At 55.7% G+C, this 24,738-nt stretch overlaps 2 protein-coding genes across 2 annotated transcripts in view; one reads left to right on the top strand and one right to left on the bottom strand.

Annotated features, from left to right (window-relative positions):
* Window positions 1-4,505, top strand: part of ABHD12 (abhydrolase domain containing 12, lysophospholipase) — a 43,726-nt gene extending 39,221 nt beyond the window's left edge. Inside the window, exons 10-13 of the mRNA XM_068940856.1 lie at window positions 317-399; window positions 1,561-1,639; window positions 1,958-2,085; window positions 2,531-4,505. Of these exons, the coding sequence (XP_068796957.1) occupies window positions 317-399; window positions 1,561-1,639; window positions 1,958-2,085; window positions 2,531-2,570 (330 nt within the window). The 3' untranslated portion in view covers window positions 2,571-4,505. The remainder of the gene's footprint in view (window positions 1-316; window positions 400-1,560; window positions 1,640-1,957; window positions 2,086-2,530) is intronic.
* A 525-nt stretch (window positions 4,506-5,030) lies between these two features.
* Window positions 5,031-24,440, bottom strand: PYGB (glycogen phosphorylase B). Its single transcript, XM_068940855.1, has 20 exons — window positions 24,118-24,440; window positions 20,666-20,767; window positions 18,700-18,778; window positions 17,421-17,524; window positions 15,761-15,892; window positions 13,456-13,567; window positions 12,219-12,301; window positions 11,549-11,692; window positions 11,121-11,213; window positions 10,851-10,997; window positions 10,558-10,721; window positions 10,072-10,186; window positions 9,272-9,373; window positions 9,007-9,154; window positions 8,659-8,717; window positions 8,174-8,315; window positions 7,615-7,822; window positions 7,004-7,138; window positions 6,741-6,807; window positions 5,031-6,481 (listed from the first exon to the last, which is right to left on the bottom strand). Exons 1-20 carry the CDS (start codon window positions 24,358-24,360, stop codon window positions 6,329-6,331), a joined length of 2,532 nt encoding a protein of 843 aa, XP_068796956.1. The 5' UTR covers window positions 24,361-24,440; the 3' UTR covers window positions 5,031-6,328.
* Window positions 24,441-24,738: the final 298 nt, after the last annotated feature.

Genomic DNA, 24,738 nt, shown 5'->3' with positions numbered 1-24,738 from the left:
GCTGGGCATTGGATGCGGCTAGGCTGGCGAGGCCCTCGGATAAAGCCGGCTTGCAGGAGTATTGCCCCCAGCAGCAGCATGATACCTAGAGGCTTTGGCCTTACAAGCACCTGGAGAACCTGGTCATGAGCAGGCTGATAAAACGGGCCTGAAAAAGGAAAGTAAAAAAGATAGTGGTGGAAATGTGCCATGTCGCTGCAGAGAGCCCAGCCAGCAGCCAAGGGATGTTTCTGGGATGGTGCTTCCCTGCCCAATTACTGCTCTTTGTGCAACTGTCCTGCTGATGCCGGCCACTAACACAAACTCTTTTTCTCAGATATACAGATATTTCCCTGGGTTTGACTGGTTCTTCCTTGACCCCATCACAACAAGTGGAATTAAATTTGCAAATGATGAGAAGTGAGTGAGTTCCCTGTTTGCTGGGGTTTCAGTCATGGCTGCAGCGGGCCAGGGCGTACACCAGGGAGGATATACATGGGACTGCACGCTCTACTCCTTGGCTGTTGAAGCGTTAAACTTTCTGAAGGACTTTCAGCAGCTCTGGCAGTCGTGGGTGCAACATGGCTTTGCACTGTGGAGCTCTTTCTCTTACTGTGATTTTTTTGACTGCTTTAGTTGTTTTTTTTAATGAGGAAAGATGCAAAGGAGAGCACAGAAACTGCCCAGGGATCTGCTAACGTGATCCGTGTGATCTGTGCCTTTCAAATGTATGTTACGCATTAAACAGCAGCATCAGGACACTGGAAGTTTGGGAAGAGCTGTCTGTTGTGCATTTACAAAAAAACATTTAAGTACATAGTACGCACACCCTGTGCGTAGTAACATTGTCTGCTTCCTCTGAGACTTTCATTCAAGAGCCTGAGCGTTTATGAGTTTGGAGACCTTGCCCTGCAGTGGGGTGAGCCACTTTTCCCTGGTCTGAGCAGCAAAGAGTTCTTCCAAGGATGCTTTTCACTAGTTAATTTTCTATAGCTTAAGCTAGCAGTGTCCAGGTATTAGTGCTTTTGAGATCTAAGCTGCAGTTAATGACCCGCAGGATGTTTGTCATTGCAGTTTCTTTGAGAATCCAAGTGTGCTGGCGCTAGAGCCCTGGGCGCTCATGGAGGGCCAGCCCACTCTTCTAGCACGGCACGCTCTTTTGAAACCCTGCAATTGTTTGCATGCCCTTTCTTTTTAACTAGCTTTGTCTGACGTCAGTACGGAGCTCTTTGTGGCAGAAGTAATTTTGGGAAGGGAGGAGAATGCATCCAATCCGCCTGCTGCTGATTGCCTGAGCTCCGGTGTCACTTGACAGAGCTGATACGGGGTTGGGAGAGCAGCCAGGGTTTTGTAGGTTGTAGCTGCTTCCAGATGGCCAGGGAAGGAGAGGAATGTAAGGCTTCCCTAAATAACAATTCCTTCTATTTCTAATAAGTCTCACAGTCAAAATCACTCATACGCAGCCAGCTAAGATGGACCAGCTCTGCGTTTCTCACTCCAGAAAACTAACCTGAATGCTCTGGTTTGTGAGGTCTGGGAAAGGGGTTCTTCTGAGCCTCGGCGACATTGTCTGTTTTACAGTGTGAAATACATTTCCTGCTCCCTGCTTATCCTTCATGCTGAGGATGACCCTGTGGTACCATTTCATCTGGGAAAGAAGGTACATGTGTGGCTCTGCAAACTGATCTGGTGGGCGGGATCGGTGTGGATAGAACAACATCCCAGGAGTGTTGTATAAAGCCAGACAAAAAGACAGCACCAGGAGGGAGTGCACGGAGCTGCACAGCTCAAAGGGACTACAAATTCTACGGTGCTGGGGGTGGCAAATCATGGTGAAACCAAGCTAGAGCCAACAAGGCTGGTCAAGCCGGGGCCCATAACCCACTCGTAAACAGGGTGCTGGTTTGAGGGGGCGGGGGGGGGGTTACTGGCTTGGAGTGACATGTGCCCCTCCCCTGCCTCTTCCCCCCGGCCTCAGCTTTACAACATTGCCGCGACGTCGCGGAGTTTCCAAGACTACAAGGTGCAGTTCGTCCCGTTCCACACAGACCTCGGCTACCGGCACAAGTACATCTACAGGAGTCCAGAGCTACCTCGAATACTGCGGTAACTGCCCAGCTTGCAGGGTCTCTTCCAGTGGGGGCTGGTGCTCGCAGCTTTAGGGGGGGTGCCGTGGCATGCAGCTGGGAGCGAGAGCTGTGCAACAGGCGCCTGTGCTGGGCAGATCTTCTGCAAACCCCTTTGGCCTCCAGGATGGGTGGGCTGCTCGGACTGGTTTTTAGCTCAGAAACGGAGTGCTCCAGCTTCTTGGAAAGCTGGCTTTGGAAAGGGAAACCACAGGAAGCGGGGAGGGCACCCCCTTCTCCGGCTCATTTCTGCAGTGAGCCGGATGCTCTGGAGGGGTTGTTTGCAGGGCAGCTACTTCTGCTGCTTGCGTTTCCCTCTCCTGGCGGGAGCCACTGATGGGGGAGAGCAAGGCTCAGACCTTTTTATTCCCCGTAGCTGTACTCAGACCCTGACAGTCACACATGTGTCGTGTGTCCTGTTCTAGGGAATTCCTGGGAAAATCGGAACATGAGCATCATCACTGAAGACTGGCTGCTTGGCAGCACAGAGGTTTTCCCTTCTTTCTTTCCTCTCTCCCTCCTTTTCTCTCCCCTCCTCCCCGTGGATTGGGCTGCCGTTCTTCCATCCCCTGGCACTAAGGAGGCCGGGGATTCCTGCGCTGGTCCTGGTGTGCGCCTTTGGTAACCCCAACTCCCAGCATCAGTAGTGGTAGAAGAAAGAAGAGAAGTTGCTGGCTTCTGTTTTGGTATGGACGGAGGAGTAAAAACAACCCAGGAGCCAGTACCAAACAAGCAAAAAATGTGAGCACAACAGAGCCTTGCCAATGTGGCATGGTGCTGCTGAGGACCGACATTCCTAGGACATGTGTGTCAGGACCAAGGGTGTTTCTTTCACCTTTAAACACTGCTGCTGTTTTTGGATGACATCATAGACTCATTTGCTGTAGGCAAATGGCTCTTTCCATGTCGCTATACCACAGCTATCTTGCTTATTCTTTCTAGGAAATACGTGTTTAGCCTTTCCTTTCCGCTAAGTGGCTGTAATCGCAACACACTGAAGAGCCAGGTGGGGAGCGGTACTTTTATTTAGCTCTTCAATCAGAGTGTGTTGCAAGTGTTGGGCTAATTGCACACATTAGAAATAAAATGAATTTTTTTTGTTCTTTTTCGAACATCTAGTTAATGGAAAATATTAATGCTCTTTTATCTTTTCTGTATACTTTTCTTTCTGAACATCATTCCTGTTCTCACTCCTGTTTGTCCTCCAGGAAACGCCTCCCCTGCCTCACGTGCACTTCTTGATTGGGACTGAAGTGACTTTTGTACATAATTGCAAACTTGGGCGTTTAAGGGGGAGCGCGTGAGATTTGCTTTTTGCCTGCTCTCCCCTCTCCATGAGCAGAGTGGGCCGAGCAAGTGGGAGCGGCAGTCTTCCAGTCTCCCCGCACACGCACGGACGCACATGTGCTTCCTGCGGGTGGGAAAGGGCCTTTCCCCCCCCCCGCCCCATCTGCCTTTTAATTCCTTATGTCAGGTTTTCCTGTTCCTGGTGGCTGTGCTGTTTCAGTGTAGCTAAAAGCAGGTGCGGGAATGCTGTTCGTGATGGGGGGAGAGGAGAGAGAGGACATTTTTCTTTCCGGCACCTCTGCTCTCCTGCGTTTCTGTGCTCTGAGCAAAGGCTCAGCCAGCCAGGGCCCCGCGTGCTGCTGCGGTCAGAGCACGTTGTCCAGGAGGCAGAAGTGGAAAAGAGCCCTCTTTTGCCGTGAGGGGCTCTGGTGAGGTCCTTGCCCTGCTTCGACTAGAGCAGCGGCTGTTTTATGCCACCAGTGAGCCCTGTGCTGAGGCAGGAGAGAGGCGTGCGCTGACTCCACAGCGTCTGGCCGGGGACCTGGCCCTGATGCCCATCGGTCTATGCAAGCAATACCAGATGCTGTAGGTTTAGTTAGTGCTCAGCCGTGACTTGTACTGCTTTGAAGGGGCTGTTCTCTAAAGCAGGGGTGTGCGATGTAGTAGAAGCTGCTCGGCATGCATCCCAGTTATCGCTGCAGGCTCATACTAGTTGCAAAGCAGCCAGTAGCTTGTTCCGAGATTCTTCTGCTGTAGTGTGGTTATCCCTGAGGTTTCTGACCTACAATAATTATAAGCTAACTGTGCCAGTTAAATTATGTTTGATGCACTTATGTTTATTGCACTGACGGAACAGAAACACTTCTTTGGCTCTGGGGCATAACCTGCGTGGTCCAGCTGATGCCGCTGCCAGCGCTGCCGGGGGCAGAGACTGGCTGCCTTCCCGCCACCGGGCAGCGCGGGGGCCAGCGCGTGACCTGCCGCCGGTGCTGAGCCCAACGCGTCCGGGCCCGTCTCTGGGCCAGTGATATGCTTGGAAAATTAAACTGAAATGTTTATCTTTAAAAAAAAGTGTTGTAGTTTTAATAAAAGCATTGACTGCTGCTCCCTCTAGGTCACCTGTTCTGCCTGAGTTTTTGTTTTTTTTTTTAATTTTTTCCCTTTTTTTGTGACGACCCCCCCCCTCCCTGGATACACCCAGCTAGGAAGGGCAGCTCAGTGCTGCAAAAGGGGATTGGGGGGGGGGGTTGTAGCTGAGCCTGGGCAGTGGGGTTTTTTTTTGGGGGGGTTGCTGGCACTTGGGGGTCTGTCCCCACCCCCAACAAGGGAGGGGGAGGAAGAGGAGCTGCCTGGGAGGATTCAAGCGTGGGAACTGCTATGTCCTTGGCAAAGCAACAACCCCCCCCCCCAAAATAACCCCACCCTAGAGCATGTAGCCAAGAGCCAGGGGAGCAGGTAAAATGCTCTGGACCAACACAGCCTGGCAGAGCCCATGTCCCGTCCACCCCACTCCCCCCTCCGGCCCCCGCTCACATCCCGCACAGGCAGGACTGGGGTCTCTGCCACGGTTGGGGGGGGGGGGGGGCTTCCCCCGGTGCGAGGCAGTCCGCAGGCAGCCCAGCTGAAACCAAACCAACGCACAGTGCAGGTGTTTTAATGAGCTGCTGTCACACAGGGGCTGCGCTGCGGCGCGAGCCCCTGGCCCCAGCATCAGGCTGCGCACGGCCCACGGCGCTGCCCGGGCGAGGGGCACAAACCACCAAGCTGCTGCATGCGTCTATGGCTGCAAAAAAAAACCCAGGGAGGTTTGGCCACTAGTCTTTTTAATTAATGTTTTAAGAAATTAACTAAATGGGGGAGGAGGAAACGGACCAGGTTCCCTTTGAGGAGACTGGGCTGGCTTGATGAACAACGCCCGTGGCAACCAGGCAGTGAGTTACGGGCTCCTGGCATGGAGCTGTGCCAGGGCATGAGCTAGTTTCTATTATGCTGCTGCACCTAGACGCTAAAATACCGGCTGAAGCAGCCTGGCTCATTTCATTCAAGTACTGACTGCTCTGCATGACTGCTGCATTCAACCCACTAGCGTGTGGGCCACGTGGGTGCAGGGAGCAAGAGCAAGAGCTGCTTGGGCCTTGCTTGGCTTTAAAAAAAAAAAAAAAAACAACCTGCTCTGCCTCCCCCTCCCTTCTCAAACCAGTGAGATCCTTTAGGTGGTACTGGACAACTGCAAGCAGCAAATGGTGTCGGTGTGGGTGGTGGGGGCCAGGGGAGTGGGACACGGGATGCTCTCAGGCACCTGGACTGGTCTAGCCCCAGCATCTCCTGCTGCAATGAGCTCTGCAGTGAGGAGGCCGCGGATCCCAGGCCTGCGCTCCCTCTGCTTTTGGACAGCAGCTTCTGAAATCAGCTCTCACAGTGCAGCTGGCTGCTTTAATAGAGAGCTCCACTTTCGCTAAGTGCTAATAGGGAGGGAGAGCCACCACCGCAGCTCTCTCTCCCCAGCCTCAGGGCTGGCACCTCGCGCTCAGCAGCTGATACAAGACACACACTCCCCCTTGCCTACCTCTGCTCAAGGGGCAGGGTCAGAGGCCAGGCTGCATGCAGAGGGCGAGACAATGATTTAGCTGGAGCTCCCTTGTCAAGCGTGGCACACAGCTGCAGGCAGACGTGGAGTGATCAGCTCACTAAGAGAGCTACGCAGCACATGCAAGCTGGATACACAGGTTAAACATAAGGGCCTGTCTCCTACTGCCCAGCTCCTGCTCCTCGCAGCCAGCGCTCCTCCTGAGAACGCTGTCCTACTTCCCCCTTCCCCCCCGCCGAAAGGCCTCATTCCTGCAGAGCTAAGTCTATGTATGTGATGGGCAGTGAAACACCGATTGAGGCCTCCCAGGCTGGGAACCCTTCCCTCTGTCCTTCCCTCCGCACACCCATCACTCCCGGGGCAGGTTGGGTGGGGGTATTTGGGTGGCGGATGGCTCCACGCCCCAGATCTCCCGGGCGTACTCCGTGATGGTCCTGTCACTGGAGAACTTGCCCGAGCACGCGATGTTTCTGATGACTTTCTTAGTCCACTCCCGGGGGTCCTGGGAAGAGGAGAGGGAAGGTCAGTGGTCAGTCCTGCCCACGCTCTGCCCGGGCTCTCAGCCTCGCAGGGCACTGGCCACGCGTGTTCGGCTGTTTTAGACACCGGGACGCAGAGGTACCAGAGTGTCAAAACCTGCCTCGCTGTGCCCCGTGGCCAGCCGCTGCTGCAGTGCCTGCAAGGCGGGCTCTGCCAGGGCAAGCTCAGCCCAGCTCCTCCCCACTCTCCTGCCTCAACCGCCCCAGCCCTGGACCCCATACCATGAACAGCTGGTCCACTTGGCCTTGGCATTTGATGTAGGCTTCGTAGTCAGCAAACACCTTAAACCTGAAACCCGACAGACAGAGTGCGGCTATGTATTTGCCTGCTGTAGGCTGCCAGTCTGGCAGGACAGGGCAGCACAGACACCTTTTTGCAGACTGGCAAGGCCTAGGCAGTGTGCAGGGGACCCCAGGCCAGCAAGGAAGGAGGCGGGGGCAGGCTGAGAGCAGCCCCCCCAGGGCGGCTGCTCACCAGGACTTACCTGTCGTGGTACATGAGCATGTTGACAACGTCCCTGAAGCAACCAGGGTCTCGAGGGGAGAAGAAGCCGCTGCTGATCTGGTCGATAGCCTGCCGCAGCTCTGGCAGGCGGTCATAGTACTCCTGCGCGTTGTACCTGTGCCCGGAGGAGGAAGAGACAGGATGTAGGGATGCATCCTCTGCCCTGGGGCCCAGCACCCACACAGAGCAGCATCTGCAGGCACACGTGTCTCCGCTAGGGCCGGGGGGGGGGGGGGGGGAAAGGAGAGGCTGTCACTGTCCCTGCACAAGGGGTCTCGTTCCTGAGGGCCTGAGTCTATCAGGGCACTCTGCTAGCTGCTCCAAGACCTGTCACAGTGCCAAAAACGCTCTGCACACAGGTTCACATCCCATTCGTACCCACTGTGCTCTGGCTGAGCCACCTGGACTGGATCCTTGAGAGGATGTTCACAACACAACCCAGTGCAGACCAGCCCCCTGCTTCCTCCCACTCCAGAGTTATCCAGGGTGGAGAGCGTTTCTCCAAGAGCCTGCAGCTCACCCTGGCAGGCCTCAGCCCAGTATCCCCATCTGACAGGCCCTGGCACACGCTGCACTCTCCCCAGCACTAACCCGCGGCGATCCAGGGCCTCCACATCCTCCACCCGCATGCCGAAGATGAAGAAGTTTTCTTCGCCTGCCTCCTCGGCCATCTCCACATTGGCCCCATCCATGGTGCCGATGGTGAGGGCCCCATTCAGCATGAACTTCATGTTGCCAGTCCCCGAGGCCTCTGTGCCAGCTGTGGAGATCTGCTGGGAAAGATCAGCTGCCGGGATCGCTGCCAGGTGCAAGAGAGGTGGGAGTTAGCCCCCTGCAGACAGCAGCTCTTTACAGCCTGCGCCCCAGGTCAGCACAACAGCCCTGGGCATCTGCTAGGGGCCCTGCTAACTCATCAGCTTCAGCCCACACAGCTCACAGAGCTGGGCACAAACCCAGCCCCAGCTCCAGCTCTGCCGCAACTCCATGCAGCTGCCATCCCCTCCGTGTGAAGCTAGTTTCCTGCCCTGTGCAGCACTCTGCAGCCCTCAGACCCTTCCTGGGGAGGGCCAGGTGACCTGCCATGACAGCCTCTCAGGCCAGCCAGGACATGCTCAGCTCCTGATGCGTGCTTACACTCAACCAGACATACCTTTCTCGGCCAAGGATACCCGATAGTTCTCCAGGAAGATGACCTTGAGCCTGTCCCCCACGTAAGGATCGCTGTTGACGACCTCACCAATGGACGTGATGAGTTTGATGATCATCTTGGCCATGTGGTAGCCAGGGGCTGCCTGAAGAAGAGCAGCCCAGAAAGGGTGAAGGATTTTAAGGAAGGGAGAACATGAGAGGGTGCCAGTGCAGGTCCTCACGGCAGGGACAATCTGGGCCTCACCTCTGCTGTTCACGTGGGTCAGCAGAAAAACCCTAATGGGAGGAGAAGTCCTGAGCCACAGGGAGGGAGCGATGGGGCCTTGTTTGGTCCAACTAGTCCATGAAAGTGTTTCCTGAAGAGCCACCCAGCACAGAACGTGCTGGCTAACCCACAGTGAGCCCAATAAAGCTCCAGGAACAGGACAGCACCTTCCCCACATCCCCACTGAGCCACGCACGCAGCGAGTCTGGGACGCGTTTTACCTTTCCTCCAATCATGATAGTCCTGGGTACAAAGGATTTGGATGGGTCACTTCTGATGCCTGAAAGAGCAGAGATTCATGCTGCTGAAGTGGTGGTAAACTGGGCAAAGCTTACTGCTCTCATCAGAGACGAGAGCTTTTCTTCAGAGCTCTGTGTGACCTTTCAGGCACACTGTCTTCCTCCTGGAGAGAAGCCCCTCATGACAGGAGGGCAGAGCCAGGCTCAGGAGCCCTTAGCTAGAGAGACGCACCCCTCCACACCACCAGCTGGCATACAGCGTGGCATTACCCTGGCAGTGAGGGATTGGCAGGGAGTGTCCCTTGCCAAGCAGCCCCAGGCAGGACTTACGGTTGTAGAGGGTGATTGCATGCAGGCAGTTCAGCAGTTGCCGCTTGTACTCATGAATTCGCTTCACCTGAACATCGAACATGGAGGAAGGGTTGATCTTGACCTTGTACTGCTCCTCCAAGTAGGCTGAGAACTTCAGCTTGTTCTCCTGCCAAGGAAACCTGATGAGAAGCAGGCATGGGCTCCTAGGCCTTGTATCACACACGCGTGTTCGCTGCTGGGAAGTTCCCGGGAACATTCTCCCCACCCCCCCAATCCACGTTACCTGTTTGACTTTTGCCACATCCCTGATAAAAGTCTCATTATTGATGAAATTCAGAAGTTTCTTCAGCTGGCTCAGATCCGTGATAAAGCCTTCTCCGATTTTCTAAAGGAACAAGCCAAGACAGGAATGTCCCACCTGTGAGTCTTCTCATCCAGTCCACAACTGCGCTTCCCTAACAGATCCTACTGGAAAGTGGATGAAGAGACACTCTGGACAGGAAAAGGAGCACAGCTTCTTTTGGTGAAGTTACTGCCCTCTGTCATCTGGGAGCTCAAAGGCAAAAAAAGGACACATGCAAAAACCCAAAGAAGTCTCTCTTTCTCGAAGAGCTTTAGAGGAAGGTTGTTTGCACATGTACCAGGGCTTCCTGTAATTGGGAGAACTGAAGGGTAGAGCTTAAAAATACATTTAATTGCAGGATGTTATTCAGCATGTCTCAGGACAAAGCAAAAGCTGGTCTTCAAGGGCCTGGTACATAAAAGAGACGAGGCTGGGGCTGGCGTTCTGGGGGAACCCCTTTTTGTGGGCACCCATTTCCACATAACGTGATACTACCTGACAGGTTGTTTGTAGACACTGTCAGGAGATGGAAACAGGCCCCAATTTCTGCAATTCTTTGGCCAGTTCTTCATCACTGACTTTAAAGCCCAGCTAATACTACACCAACATGTGCAACAGGCCTGCTCCTACCAGTCTCTCCTCGCTCACACCTGCCAGGAGTTAGTCTCGGGCTCTGTTCACACAGATGTCAAGAGGCAAGCAGAAGCAAACAGCAGGAAGAGCCCACGCTTGCAACTCACCTCAGCAATAACATCAGCTAGTCCCGGGTTGCAAAGCAGGAGCCAGCGCCTCGGTGTGATCCCATTTGTCTTGTTCTGGAACTTCTCTGGCTCCAGCTCATAGAAATCCTTGAATCTGGAACAGCAGGGAGCAGGAGCCACTCTGAACCAGGCCTCTCCACAACCCAGGACTTCAGCTGCCACCAGCTTCCCCTACGCGTGCTCCTGGCTCAGGGCAACTGCTGCTGATCTCTCTATACTACCCTGCACTGTGTTGCCTCCCAAATCCTCCGCCAGCCATAAAGACTAGGGTTTCACCAACTCCAAAAGGAGATGGGTTAGACCTTGTACGCACCGTAATGAGTCAGCGTCCCCAGCCTGTCGTGCACAACAGGACAACCAAACCTTGATACCCAATCACTCTGGCCAGACCCCCTAGACTTGCAGGCAAAGCTCACTGAGCGCAGAGGAGAGGTTTGTGCGTGCCTTGCGCATCCCCTGACTCACACTGAGTTCTTCACAATGTCAGAGTGGATACGAGCCACGCCGTTGACAGCATGGGAGCCGATCACACAGAGGTGTGCCATGTTGATGCGCTTGCAGTCGCCTTCTTCGATGACCGACATCCTCCTGAGACGGTCAATGTCCCCTGGATAGAGAGCTGCCACATGCTGCCGGGATGCAGAAAAAGAGAAAGGGACGTTAGTGACCCAGATGTAGGGCCTGGGAACATTCCCATCCTAAATGCAGCTACATCAGCCCCCCAGGCTCCCCATGCAGCGACCAGTCCAGGCCCTTACGTCCAGATGCCTTTGGTTGAGGGCATAAATGATCTCTAGGTGACGTGGCAGCAGCTTTTCAAACATGGAGACTGGCCAGCGCTCCAGGGCTTCAGGTAGCACGGTGTGGTTGGTGTACGCGCAGGTCCGTTTTGTGATTTCCCAGGCCTGCATACAGACAGCAGGTTAACACGTGCACCCAGGTCAGGAGGGGAAAGGAAACCCTGTGTGAGGACAGGGTGGCAGCTCTCAGCCCAGAAGGTCTGGAGTGCATCTCACAGCTCTGCCTACCTTGTCCCAATCCACTTTCTCCACGTCCACCAGGATCCGCATGAGCTCTGGGATGGACAGGGCTGGGTGGGTGTCATTTAGCTGAATGGCTACCTGCAACACAGAAATGCCAGGCTTAGATCTGGCAGTAACAAGACTCTGACAGTGCCCTAGTACAGCGTCCTCGGGGGAGAGAGTGGGAGTCGGCCTCAAGCCCGTTCTCATGGCTCACAAACCTGCCACCCATCCTAGCAACGCAGAGAGCTGTCAGGAACGGAGCTATTCAACCTTTGCAAGTTTTGCTCCAAATTGCAAATTTTCCCCTGGGAAGATGGACCCAGTGATCATCTGTTTTCCAACCCAAATTGCCTGGTCCTGAGCATCCTGTTCTCCCTAATGATAGGCAAGTCTGGCCCAAGCCCATGGCCCGTCTTGGTCCACAAACTCACCTTGTCCGGGAAGGTTTCAAAGCATGTTCTTACAGGGTCTCGGCAGCCAAATTTGGAGGACTTGAAACGGCGAATGATGTCCTGGAGGGTAGCAGCCACCACAAAATACTCCTGTTTCAGTCGCAGCTCCTTGCCTTCAAAGAACTGCATGTGGAGGATGTACAGCCATCAGTGCTGCAGCTGTCATCTCCAGTCGGCAGCCAACCCCCTGGAGATGCTCCTGTCCACTCTGACGGACTTCCCATCAGACCTTACACGTTCAGCGCCTCACCAGGGCTACCACGTATGTCCCTCAGGCTGCATCTCAAGGGGCAGCAGCTGCGGGGCCCGAATGGGGGCGGGGGGGGGGGGGTGGGAAGGGGGGGCAGTGCTTGAAATCCCAAACCTGGGCCAGGAGCAGCAGAGCTCCAGGGGATGGTACTGCTCATCTAAAACGTAGCTGGCTGGTCTCAGATGCCTCTGGCGGGCAACAGAATCTGCCACATTGCTGTAACGTGCACAGACCAAGCACAGCTACCTCCCTCCCTGCAAGAACCCTTGCAGGGTTTTCGGACCAAGGCTTTTGGAGTCCCCTCAAGAGCCAGCGTGGTGTCCAGGCACACCAACAATAAAACGACAGGGAGGAAGATCCCAAACAGCAGGAAAGAGAGGCAAGAAGGGAGTCACTCACATTGTCATTTGGGTACAGGACTCTGGAGATGTTTTCTGCAAGGTTTCTGTCCAACACCGCCTGGATGTAGTCACCCACATTGACTGCAGCATGGGAGAAGTACATACAGGACTGCAACAGCTATAGAAATTCAGCCAGGCACCAGACACTGTATGCTTTTCCCTCTTCTCTTGTACAGTTCCTGGGCCAAGGGCCCTCACATCCTCCTAGCCATGACTGCAGAGATTTTTAGTAGGAACATTAAAGCTAGTATTAATGAAGCATGAATGGGAATGCGCATGTGTGAAAGCACCAGGAGAAACAGGAGATGAGGGATAAGAGAATAGCACATCACCATGCAGTTCCTCAAGACACACAGATTGGGAAGAACAGACAGAAACAGAAGACAGATGGAAGCGACAGAAGGCAGAAAAAGGAAGCAAGTAAACCAGCCATCTTGCCTAAGGACAAAGGAGAAATGGGATAGGGCAAAGAAGCAAAGAGACCAGAATCACTGTCAGCTCCTGAAGGGTACAAAAGGCCCACCCAAAACTCAGCTCACAGTCATCAGTGAAGAACTGAGAAAGCATTACGAGGATTTGAGAGCCAGCACCCCTTGTCCTAAGTGTCCCACACAAGTCCTCTTGGCAGTGCTGCTTCAACACACATGCCTTGGTGCTTGCAAGTACAAAAGGAGGAGTCAAATCAGTTTTGTCTAAAACCTTCCCTTTTGGTAACGGCCTAGCATTGAGCTGTATGTTAGTTGCCCTGCATCTGGTCTTCATTACTACAGTTAGAGCCTGACAAATGATCTACAGTCCACAGAGTGGCTCACACACGGACTCAAAGGAAACCAGCAGCGAGAGAGAGCAAGGTGCCATTTTTCTTCAGCACCGAGGGATGATGCTACATGGAAGTAACCCTCCATGGCAACTGTGGGTTGGTAGCTCGTTTGGTTGCATGGAGAACACTTTGGCAGGTGGTCTGGTACTTGGGGAAGGCACAGGACAGGTTTCAAGGGTGAGGCAGGCATATCAGGGATGGAAGGATGGATGGGTGTCCTGGTGCATGGGGGTTCTGGAGGTGGTTGGAGGTGGGGCGATCCATGGATGCGCACGCAGTGCTGTGTTTTGGCAGTATCCGGGTGAAGGAGGCGAGATAGGAAGTGCTGTGCCAGGTGCTGTACACACAGGAGCAACCATGTCCCAGCCCAGAAGTCCACTGGCCAGAAGAGAGGCAGCAGAGAGATAGCACTTACACTCCTGGAGGTTGAAGTCATTAGGCGCTTTTGCAGACCACAGCCTCATGGTGTTCACAGTGTTGTTCTTGTATCCTGGCACCGGTGTGTCGTAAGGCATTGCAAGGACGACCTGCAAGAGGACAATATTGCCCTCCGATAAGCAATGTAGCGGCCTCACAGTCAGAGAAGGTAGGAAAGCGACCCAGATCTCGGCATAGAGGAAGCCAGAGAACGGGCAATTCGTGGCTGCAGTAAAGGTCCTATCTGCACTAAAACACACTTGCTGAGGTTCACAGACTTACTTGCTATCATGGACACTGCTAGCATCTGCTGGCAGTTAATAGAAGGACCAGAGCTGTTTGGAGCTTTACTGACAAACAGGATTTAAGAGCCCATCAACAAAAGGTAGCAGAGTGGCAAGGAAGCTGCTGACCTCCCTATACCAACTGGAGTACCTCTTAACTATTGATCAGAGCATTGCAAACATCCTCAGCCAGCCGTTGCGATTCTGTCTGTCCTGGGGTAGGGCCAGGGTCCTAGGACAGCCGGAACCTTTGTACTTCCATCCAGGATAGACTCTGCAGGCTGAATCCTATCCATTAGCCCTCTGCAGCCTCTCGGGACTAAACCCTACTGCCCCAACACCACTCCCAGAGCGATTCGCCCAGGAACTCCATTAAACCTGTGATGAACCTGACTGGGTAAACCCACCAAGACCTCCAGCATGGCCTGAACTGAACACAAGTGCAAAAGCACTGGTGCAATCTGTAGCTGATGCTTAAACCCTGAGCTACACGGATGGCTTACTGCTACCAATAACAACAGCGGGACACCCACCTCTGTTTGTATTAGTCAGGCAAGGCAAGGGTGTGCTTCCAAGCTTGCACACTCCAGTTTGCTGCTGTGCCAATATTCACTTGCCTCCAAACCTGCTGAGCAGCAAGACAAGGTGCCCTGACCTCAGCCCAGAAGAAAGGGACTGAGGGCTTTATGCATACGGAGCCCGAGCTGACAGAGGCAACAGGAGCTAGCTCCTGCTGAACAAGTCAATATGTACTGGCATGACTGCCATGCAGCCACAGACCTTCCCCAGGTGATGACATGCGAGGCAGCAGAGAACAGAGGTACCTGTGCTTATGGGGTAGGGAAGATCTGGGCGGATCCGTGCATCGGCCCTGAACAGCCTCTTCGTGCTGGCATCAGCATCGCCCCTCAGGGGAAAAATCAGCAAGAGCTCGGGCTCTAAAAGCTAATATTACCAGCTCCGAACGTGGAAGGAATGCAAGCCCGCCCTTGACTGAGCCACAGGCCTGGGGCACACATCACATAAACAGAATAGTGCTGTATTTGGACTCACTTTCTTGTAGGAAGCAGTGTTTCTCAGTGCACAGCTTGGGAAAGTTTCTCTTTCTCTTCTGAAGAGGCCTGGGTGGTTCTGCAACCGGGCTCAGCTCTTGGGAGAGCTGTTGGTACTGAAGAGACCAGCTTGGCTTTATGACTCTGCACTCCTGAGATGGACAATGCTGGCCCAACAGGCCGAGACACCCTTGGCCAATGCGGGAACAAGACTGGGCCATGTCCCTAAATCTGAGAGAAATTCATAAAGTCCTTTCTTCCCCTAGGCAGTGATTAGAGAGGAGAGGCCAATACATCTTCAGTCCTCTTAGTAAATCTGTTCCCAGGTAAAGCATGCCTTCCTCAGCTGCAAGACTAGAATAGATTTATTATGTAGTAGTGTTTGCTTTCCATGCTGGCACAAAACAAGGCCTCCAGACTGGAAACTTGAAACCACATTGCGAGCGTCTCCTGTCAGCACTCTACTGATCAGGCTGCTCTGGGAAAGAGAAGAACTTGCTCCGGTGACACAAGTTAAGCACCTAGTAGATTGCTCCATAGCTACCCCAAGATATGAATCTCTACCCCCAGCAGCAAAGTACAAAATGGCTGGGTTTGAGCAAGGGGTAGCCAGGAGCAGTGTAGAGGTGCCTAACACACAGCTCTCAGGGATACACTTCTCTGCCAACATAAATCAGGTTTTAATTCCACCCAAGGATGCGAGATTGCACCCTGGAAATCGGTAGAGAATCAGGCTCTGACCGATCTGAAGTCACAGCTGTGACTAAATATTTCTTTCTTTTTCCTCGGATTCTGCTGCAGCTCCAGTTGACAAACAGGAAATTGCAAATGGAGCAGAGGTAGTCTCGCCAAACTGGGAGAAAAGCAGAGTCTGGCTCCAATTAGCTTGGGGATGGATTCTCCCCCTCCACGCTGTCCTGACCCGTCCTGTCCTCCCCAAGCCAGACACTAGGGGTGATCTTTGTACCTGAGTATCGATCCACTTCACGCCCTCAGGGGTGTGATCCACTCTGCCGTAGAAGTGCACAGGAAGCATGTATTCTGGGCGAGCTTTCTCCCAGGGATTGCCATAGCGCAACCAGTCATCAGCCTCCTCAACCTGAAAGAGGCAAGTGAGTGTGATTCAAGTGAAGGCTTACATCTCCAAGCGAAGGCCAAACTAGGCCTCTGTGAAGGCCCTTTCTGAAGAGAGTCCCAGCTTAAAAGCAAAGCCTTAGTAAGCTGACTTTGGAAATTAAGATGCACAGGCCTCTATAAATAGACAGCTGGGCTTTCTGAAACATGGATGACTACATCCTAGCTGGTATAAATCAGCCTCTCGCATTGGCTTTGCAGAGCTGCACTGGTTTATACTATTCCCATGAGCCGCGTGGACACCTATGCTCAGTGAGTCTCAAGGGATTTACATCCAGTTTGATGGTGACAGCGCGATATGTGGGATGTGGTTCCCTGGAAGCCCACCAGCGCTGTTCCCAGCCACAAACCATCCCCAGTAATCGAGATCTTGCTAACCGCACTGTCCTCTGCCACAGAGGATTTCTTCTCTCTGCCTGTAAGAGCACTAAGAGGAGTAAAAAATGAATTCAGCAGCGCAATCAAGGCCAACGTGCACCAGAAACCACAGGGGCTGAGGCACTCGAAAAGAATGCTCTGTGTCCACAGGCATTCTTCTGCCAGGAGCGGGGCAGCCCTGAGATATAACCCAGCATTACCACTTGTGTTCTTTTTAAGGTAACATCGAGCCTATTGCACTAGCTGCTTTTTCCCGTTTCACCATTTATAGAGCCGCATTGCAGCTTCTTTGTGGGGAAGGATGAAAAAACAAACCAGAAACTCCTCACCTGCACTGATTTATGCAGTGCTATTTTAAGAGGAAAAAGGGTCCTTTATGCACAGAAGCAACACAGGTCTCCAAAGTGAAACAATTTCCAGACATACACTATGGATAGCTGTCATTTGGGGCAGCTATTTATCCTAGTTTCACTTACCAAACACTATGACTATGCTACAGCAGAGTCCCTGTTTAAGCCTCAGCGGTTCATCTCCTGGGAAACATACAGGAGCAGCAGCACCCCAGGCACTTTCATTTATTCCATCATGTTTCCATTCGTCCTCAATCGAGACACTTTCGTTAGCTGTTCAGGCACGTCACCATCGTTACTCTGACTCCTTGCACACACTCACGCTCAGGTCAGATGGGACGCTCAGGTCAGATGGGACTCTCAGGTCGTTGCGTCTATGCTGTGGGGTCTCGGGCAGGGGGAATTCGCGTTCCAGCTGTGCCACACAGGCATAGTTCACACACCACTTTGCTGGGTTGGTCAGCTGTGGGGGGGGGGGGTGCTCGTGCGTGCCCCTGGGTGTGAGCCTGCTGCACATGTGCCCCCAGAAGCCCTCAGCATTTCTCTTTGCTGAGGCAGTCAGAGCCCTGGGGTCGGCACAGGTGCTAAGAAGTAACAGCTGATTTGGCACTGCAGGTGATGGGCTAAAATGATCAGCTTATAAACAGCCCAAGTCACCACAGTGCTGCCAAGCCGGTTTTTGTGACCAGGCCTTGTCCACAGGCAGAGGTGACCATCGCAGCATGGAACAGAAAGGGAAGGGGTGCCTTTGGTTTACCAATGTACCTGCCAGCCATCAACAATCTTCTGATTGAAGATACCAAACTCATAGCGGATGCCGTAACCGTACGCTGCCAGCCCCAACGTGGCCATGGAGTCCAGGAAGCAAGCTGGAAGAGCAGAGCATGATCACAACGTGAGGAACCTCACACCCAGCTCACTGTACCACTAAAATGTGCTGTGGGGGCGGGGGGGGAAGGTGAGGAGCAACCATAACCGATGCTGCTGAAAACTTTTTATTACTCGGACAAAATCGGTGCGTAGGAAGGGTCAGCCTGCAGCACGGCCCCAGCGCACGTCATGCTGAGCTGCCATGAACACCCCAAAGTTTTCAGTGACAAGGACGGGACTCCTGCAGGCAGCAGCAAGGGGGCGTTAGCACCAGGCCAACACCAGGGGAGTTTGGGGGGGTGACACCAGGAGCACCCGCAGCCCTGGGTGGTGAAGGTGCAGGTGTGACAACCTTCCCCGTGCAAGCAGTTGTGGACAGCAGTACCTGCATGTATCAGAGACCAGAGCAGTTGCAGGGTTATCAACAGCTCGAGCCAAGCATGACTGAAATGGATACAAACGCAGCCTTGCTGCAGTGAGAGCTCTTCTAAATTCGTCTGAGAAACCCACACCTTGATTGATCTAAGCCTGCACAGCAGGTAAAGTACGGCTTCTGAACCCGACTGGCAGTACTTTACTGTTATCTCTTTCAAAGCAAGCTTTTCCAACCATCAGCCCAGGACAGCCCTAGTAAAGATCAGCCCTGGCATTTCCACTGTGTCAGGGAGGCCTTGTTCCCAGCAGCCCTATGTGACAGGCAAATTAAAATAGCAGCCAACATCTTGCCTACACGAGAGCTGTTTGGATGCCTCAGGAAAGTGAGAGAATTTACAGGGTAGGGGGGGAAGAGAGGCTTCAGAGAGCCTCTTTCAGCCACATCCCAGCTTGCCGTGCTTCCGTCAGGCATGGATTTATCTTTTGGATGCTCTCGTTTAGCCTTTGGAGAGGGAGGATAATTTCTGGCTAGCTGGGAGCACGCAGAAGGCACCATACTGTAGGGCTGTGTGGTGGATGTTGGCCGAGACGGGTGTGAGTTACGGCCTACACGTTGTCCTGCTGCAGCAGGCAGTCCCTGGTGCGTGGGGTGAGTAACGGAGCAGAGGGTGGTCAGGGGGTTGGGGTGAACATGCGACATGCTCACAAGGAGGGCGTAACTACAGAGCCTTCCTGTCAGGCCGCCCCTTGGTCCTTGTGCAGTTGTCGTGAGGACAGGGCTCCCCTCTCCCCGTATTACCTGCCAAGCGGCCCAGGCCTCCGTTTCCCAGCCCAGCGTCTTCTTCAATTTCCTCCAGTTCCTCCAAGTCCAAACCCAGCTTTGGGGAAATAACCACAGCAGAACACACTGTCATTACCTCACCCCTCCCATGTTATGGGGCTGTTCTCTGAGGAGGAACAAACCCAAATCCCAAAACAACCCATCCTACACAAGATAAAAACACACGTGAGGCGCTCTCTGCCCCCGCTCCTCCACATCTTACCAGTCTCCCATTGCCAGGCAGCCTAATTACTTGGAAAATGATTTAGCTCATCATCAAGTGTCACCTTCCCATGAAATGGAAGGTTTCCTTAGAGACATCAAACAAAACACTTGTCTTCTGGCAGTCCTTCAAGCTGTGAGGCCCATCCACTGAACTTGGATTGGAAAAAGGATGGTAAATGAATGGCCAGTCAGCACAAAAGCGACTGCAGAATCCTGCCTGCTTATGTGCGTCGCTCTTCTCTTTACATCCACCCAGCCTTGAGGAATGTTACAGACATGTCTGCAGCTTCTTCTTGCAGCTATTGCTGTTACGCTCTATGTCTTCCCACCCTGCGACCGCTCCGCAGTGGAGCTCCTAGGCTGGAGTCCATGGATGAATGGGGTTGTCTCATTTCCTGTATCTCTTGGGCAACCTGTTCTCCAACCCAACAGCTGGCAGCCTCTTTGGGGGCTGCATCCGCTTCGAGGCTGCAGGCCAGCAGCAGATTCTCAGAGGAGTCAAGAACGCTCTCTCTCAGAGGACAGCAGTTTCTCACCTCGGCCTGAAGGTGAACAGGGAGTCGGGCAGATGCCACAGTTGCTCCCCAAACCTCTCTCCCAGTACTGCATCTCTCTTCAACAGTGGGCCAAGAAAGCCTCGTACACAGAGTGACAGGGGTTGCTAAAACTGAGACGAATTCTCTCAGTGACTGACTCATGCTGGATATAAGACCTGCCATCTGAGCTGACCGCTGGCCATCATGAGCTCCACGTGTCAGAGACTATAGTGAGGAAAGCCTTCACTGACAACTCTGGCCAAATTAGCACATTGAAAGTGCCTCCTGAGGGGACGTGAAGATCCTCCCTGAATGAAACTAGTCTCTGCTCTGAGGCGTGATACCTCAGAGAGAGAAGTGTTGGATCCCTCCCTGGAAAACCCTTCATATCCCTTGGCAAGGAAAGTGCCAGCCAAGACATTTCATTGGCAATCACAGCGCATTATTCGGAGAGATAGTGACAGAGCCCAACTTTGCTCGAAAGCATAACACGGATCGAGCTGGGGGGACAAACGCAGGGAATAAAGATTTGGGGTGAGAAAGCCCCAACACAGTCTGTCACAAAGATCACTGTCCTGCTGCAGAGATGGCTGCAAGCCTGAGTAATCACAGCCTTGCATTTCTGATCAACTTGGTGCTACTCAGCAGTGGCTGCGGTTTTTCCAGTTTGAAGTCATCCAACAACATTTTAATTTAAGGAAACAATTTTCCCCCTTCTTCCTTCCCACTGATACGTTTTTATCTGCCGGTGCTGCTGCGGTGCCCTGTGCACCTGCACGTGTGAATTGTAGTTTGTTGTCTTTGTACTCCAGTTTTCCTTTCTTGGTCAGCCTCCCTCATCAGACTACATCTTCCGAGATGAGCCATCATCTCTCCTCCTAGTGATGGAAAGCTGTCTGCATCTTGGGATTCCCTAGTCTTTTTGGACACTATGAGTTGCTTTCCGGAGTCACTACAGGAAAATAGCGGCTTGAGAAAACTATACTCCAACTTTTGAGGCACCCCAAGGTTCCCCCATGCCCTCTCTTGGGGGATGAAAAACACTAACAGAGAGCCAAGCCCCTTGTTTTGTTTAGTCAGAATAAAACATCGTTAGGAGGAAGCCCTGAGAAATAAAGCTACCCAGCCCTCCGCATGGAAAAGTCTGCCTAAATCTTCAGGGGGGCCCCAGGATAAGACTTCACCTGGTAAATGGCTTCATCACAAGCATTCTGCAAGCCCAGGTTCACCATCGTGTTCTGCAGGGTGCGTCCCATGTAGAACTCCAGGGACAAGTAATAAATACGCTGGGGAGGCAAAGTAAAACAGCAGCAAATTACACCCTGCTCATTTCATTCGCTTGTAGGAGACCTGCTCATCGCTTGCTGCATCAAATACTGTCGCCAAAGTCACGTTAAAATTTAAAAGTAAAGCCTAGTAAAGTAAAATTTAAAGCAGACTTCAGAGCTTTCCAGAATAGGGCTGTCTTCCCAAATGGGCCCTTAGTGCCTGTTCCTGAACAACGCGCACCACGGTTTGTTTGTCAGAAGGATGGTTGCATGGGATGCTGGCCAACTCTTTGCTGCGCATCTCCCTGCCAACAGCCTTCTATAGGAAAATTTTGTTGCTTGTTAAGTGTTTCCTTAATTAACTTAGGGTAAGAATTATCTAGGAGGCCAAACAGTCTGTTTAAGCACGGTCAAGCTGCTAGGGTCCTTGGTCGAAGCGATGTTTATGCTGGGCTTTTAATATTTTTTCATATGCAGCTCAAGCTGATCCTGAGCCAGCTGAAAGCAAGAGCGAGCCTCCTGCCCCTTGCATACTTGGCCAGGCTTCAGGCCAGGCCTCTTCCTGCTAATGCTTTTCCAACACTCCTATCGCCCTTCTTGAGCTGTTTGAAGATAAACGAGTCAGGTCACCCATGGCAGAACCGCAGGAGGCAAGGGAGAGGGAGGGAGAGTGCAGGGCTGGGCATTTCGGCATTCCAGCTTAACGTTTCCCAGGCCTTTTTCAGCCCCGAGGGCTGCGGGGTTTCTCTTCTGGCTGGATGTGGGCAAAGGCCTGTGTCTCTCTGCTGAGGAGCTCCAAAGAAGTCACTCTGCAGAAGGAGACACTCAGCCTGGGGATGCCAACTCGGGTCTGACACACCGGAGGGTTTGGAGAGACACAGGGGCACACCTACTGCTTTTAGGCAATCTCACAGTGAGATAGCAAAACAGGATGTCTTGGGGGTTGGCATCTTTAAACACAGGTGTTTCAGACCAACCTAAGCCTGTTAGTGGCTGGAGCCCTAAGGCAATATGAGATCAGATTTCCTTGTATTCTCCCCGCAGTGAGTTTCACACACACATTTCACCCTGTTGGACAAATAAACTGTCCCAGAGGTGGCGGAGTTCCCAGTACCACTGAGCAGAAAGACTGATCTGTGGTGGCCTTCCAACTTTCAGAGGAGCTAAGCCTGTGTCACGAATGCTAATGAAAGCTTATTTGTAGGACGTGCATCAGGGAAGCAATACACAACTTTTGACCTCGATCAGATTTTTCCATTGCTATATATACTTTTACGTATCAAGGTGGTTTTAACAGAGCCATAACAGAGCTTTAAATCCTGGTTCCCTTTGAATCTCTTTCCTCTGTAGTAGGGATGTCCATCCTAGTTTTGGGACACGCTAGGCAGAACGATTATCCCTCTGCACAAACGAAAGGGTCTGTCTGCTCTTGTGGAAAGACTGAAAGCATCACGCGGCTGTGTAAATGCTCCCTGCTGACGGCAGTCTCCCGCGGGGACACATCTCAGTGCAAGGGACAGCAAAGCAAATCCACCCCAAGCCTTCCCTGGAGCTGCACAATCCCTTCTGTGAGCGCAGCAACACTGGCCAGGGCGTTTTTAGCGCACGAGAGGATAAAAGGGAGAGCTCCACACGCGCCCAGGCGTAACCCCTGCTGCACGCGCTGCCGTAACGGCATGCAACGGCTTTGGGTCAGCGCGGGGCGGTACTGGTGTCGGGGCAGGACACCCGCATCCCCAGGAGAAGAGCTGACGGGCGGCGCGAGCTGCCTGCCCGCTGGGAAACTCTCTGCCTTCTCCAGCACGCACGCACCTACCTGCCGCCCGGACCGCGCCAGCGAGGGCCCGGCCGCGTCTTAGCTCGGAAGGATTAGCGAAAGCTCGCAGGGGGCAGCGAGGCTGCGGCGGGGGGGGGGGGGGCACGCAGGGCCGTGGGGAGGCCCATAGGGGGATGCACAGGGCTGTGGCAGGGCCTGGGGGGGCAGGGGGAGCACGGGGCCGTGGTGATGTCCGGGGGGAGTGCAGAGCCGCAGGGAGGCCTGCGGGGGGGCTGCACGGGGCCGTGGCAGGGCCTGGGGGGGGCACAGGGCCGTGGTGATGTCTGGGGGGGGGGGTGCAGGGCTGTAGCGGGGCCCGGGGGGGGCCAAAGGGGGGGGTGCAGGGCCGTAGCGGGGCCCGGGGGGGGCCAAGGGGGGGGGTGCAGGGCCGTAGCGGGGCCCGGGGGGGGCCAAGGGGGGGGGGGTGCAGGGCCGTAGCGGGGCCCGGGGGGGTACAGGGCTGTAGCGGGGCCTGGGGGGGGGGCCAAGGGGGGGCGCAGGGCCCGGGGGGGGGGGCGCAGGGCCGCAGCAGGGTCCGGGGGGGCCAAGGGGGGGGTGCAGGGCCGTAGCGGGGCCCGGGGGGGCCAAGGGGGGGGTGCAGGGCCATAGCGGGGCCCAGGGGGGGCCAAGGGGGGGGGTGCAGGGCCATAGCGGGGCCCGGGGGGGGCCAAGGGGGGGGGTGCAGGGCCCGGGGGGGGGGCGCAGGGCTGCAGCAGGGTCCGGAGGGGGCCAAGGGGGGGGACGCAGGGCCCGGGGGAGGCCAAGGGGGGGGAAGCAGGGCCCGGGGGAGGCGCAGGGCCGTAGCGGGGCCCGGGGGGGCCAAGGGGGGGGGTGCAGGGCCGTAGCGGGGCCCGGGGGGGGCCAAGGGGGGGGGCGCAGGGCCCGGGGAGGGGGCGCAGGGCCGCAGCAGGGTCCGGGGGGGCCAAGGGGGGGGTGCAGGGCCGTAGCGGGGCCCGGGGGGGGCCAAGGGGGGGGACGCAGGGCCCGGGGGGGGGCCAAGGGGGGGGACGCAGGGCCCGGGGGGGGGGCGCAGGGCCGCAGCAGGGTCCGGAGGGGGCCAAGGGGGGGGACGCAGGGCCCGGGGGAGGCCAAGGGGGGGGAAGCAGGGCCCGGGGGAGGCCAAGGGGGGGGAAGCAGGGCCCGGGGGGGGGCGCAGGGCTGCAGCAGGGTCCGGAGGGGGCCAAGGGGGGGGACGCAGGGCCCGGGGGAGGCCAAGGGGGGGGAAGCAGGGCCCGGGGGGGGGCCAAGGGGGGGGGCGCAGGGCCCGGGGAGGGGGCGCAGGGCCGCAGCAGGGTCCGGGGGGGCCAAGGGGGGGGTGCAGGGCCGTAGCGGGGCCCGGGGGGGGCCAAGGGGGGGGACGCAGGGCCTGGGGGGGGGCGCAGGGCCGCAGCAGGGTCCGGGGAGGGCCCAAGGGGGGGGACGCAGGGCCCGGGGGGGACGCAGGGCCGCAGCAGGGCCCGGGGGGGCCAAGGGGGGGGTGCAGGGCCGTAGCGGGGCCCGGGGGGGCCAAGGGGGGGGCGCGGGGCGGCGGCGGGGCCCGGGGGGCGCTGACCTTGGGGTCCCTCTCGTAGTAGTGCTGCTGGGTGCGGATCCAGCGGCCCACCAGGTGGTCGCGCACGGTGTGCGCCAGGGCGAAGTAGTAGTCGCGGGGGGTGGCCACGTTGCGGTCCTTGACCAGCGTGAAGTGCAGGTGGCGGTTGAAGCTCTTGCGCACCTCGGCCACGTCGCCCAGCCCGGCCAGGCCCCGCACGCTGATCTGCTTCCGCCGCTCGCCGTCGCTGCGCGGCGCCGCCATGGCCGCTCCCCCCGCCCGCCGCCGCCGGTGCCGCTGCCCGTGAGCCGCTGCCGGTGCCGGTGCCCGCGGTGCCGCCGCGCCTGCGCGCTGAGGAGGAGAGGGCTCGGGGGGGCGGGGCCGAGCGGGCTCGGGGAGGGGGCGGGGCCGCAGCAGGGCCCGGGGAGGGGGGGCGGGGCCGCAGCAGGGCCCGGGGAGGGGGGGGCGGGGCCGCAGCAGGGCCCGGGGAGGGGGGCGGGGCCGCAGCAGGGCCCGGGGAGGGGGGGGCGGGGCCGCAGCAGGGCCCGGGGAGGGGGGGGCGGGGCCGCAGCAGGGCCCGGGGAGGGGGGGGCGGGGCCGCAGCGGGGCCCGGGGAGGGGGGGCGGGGCCGCAGCGGGGCCC

The sequence above is a fragment of the Struthio camelus genome, chromosome 3 (assembly GCF_040807025.1).
Source record: "Struthio camelus isolate bStrCam1 chromosome 3, bStrCam1.hap1, whole genome shotgun sequence".
In the NCBI taxonomy this organism is placed as follows: Eukaryota; Metazoa; Chordata; class Aves; order Struthioniformes; family Struthionidae; genus Struthio; species Struthio camelus.
The sequence above is the reverse complement of the archived record's forward strand: the minus strand, read 5'-3'. Positions and strand labels throughout refer to the sequence as shown.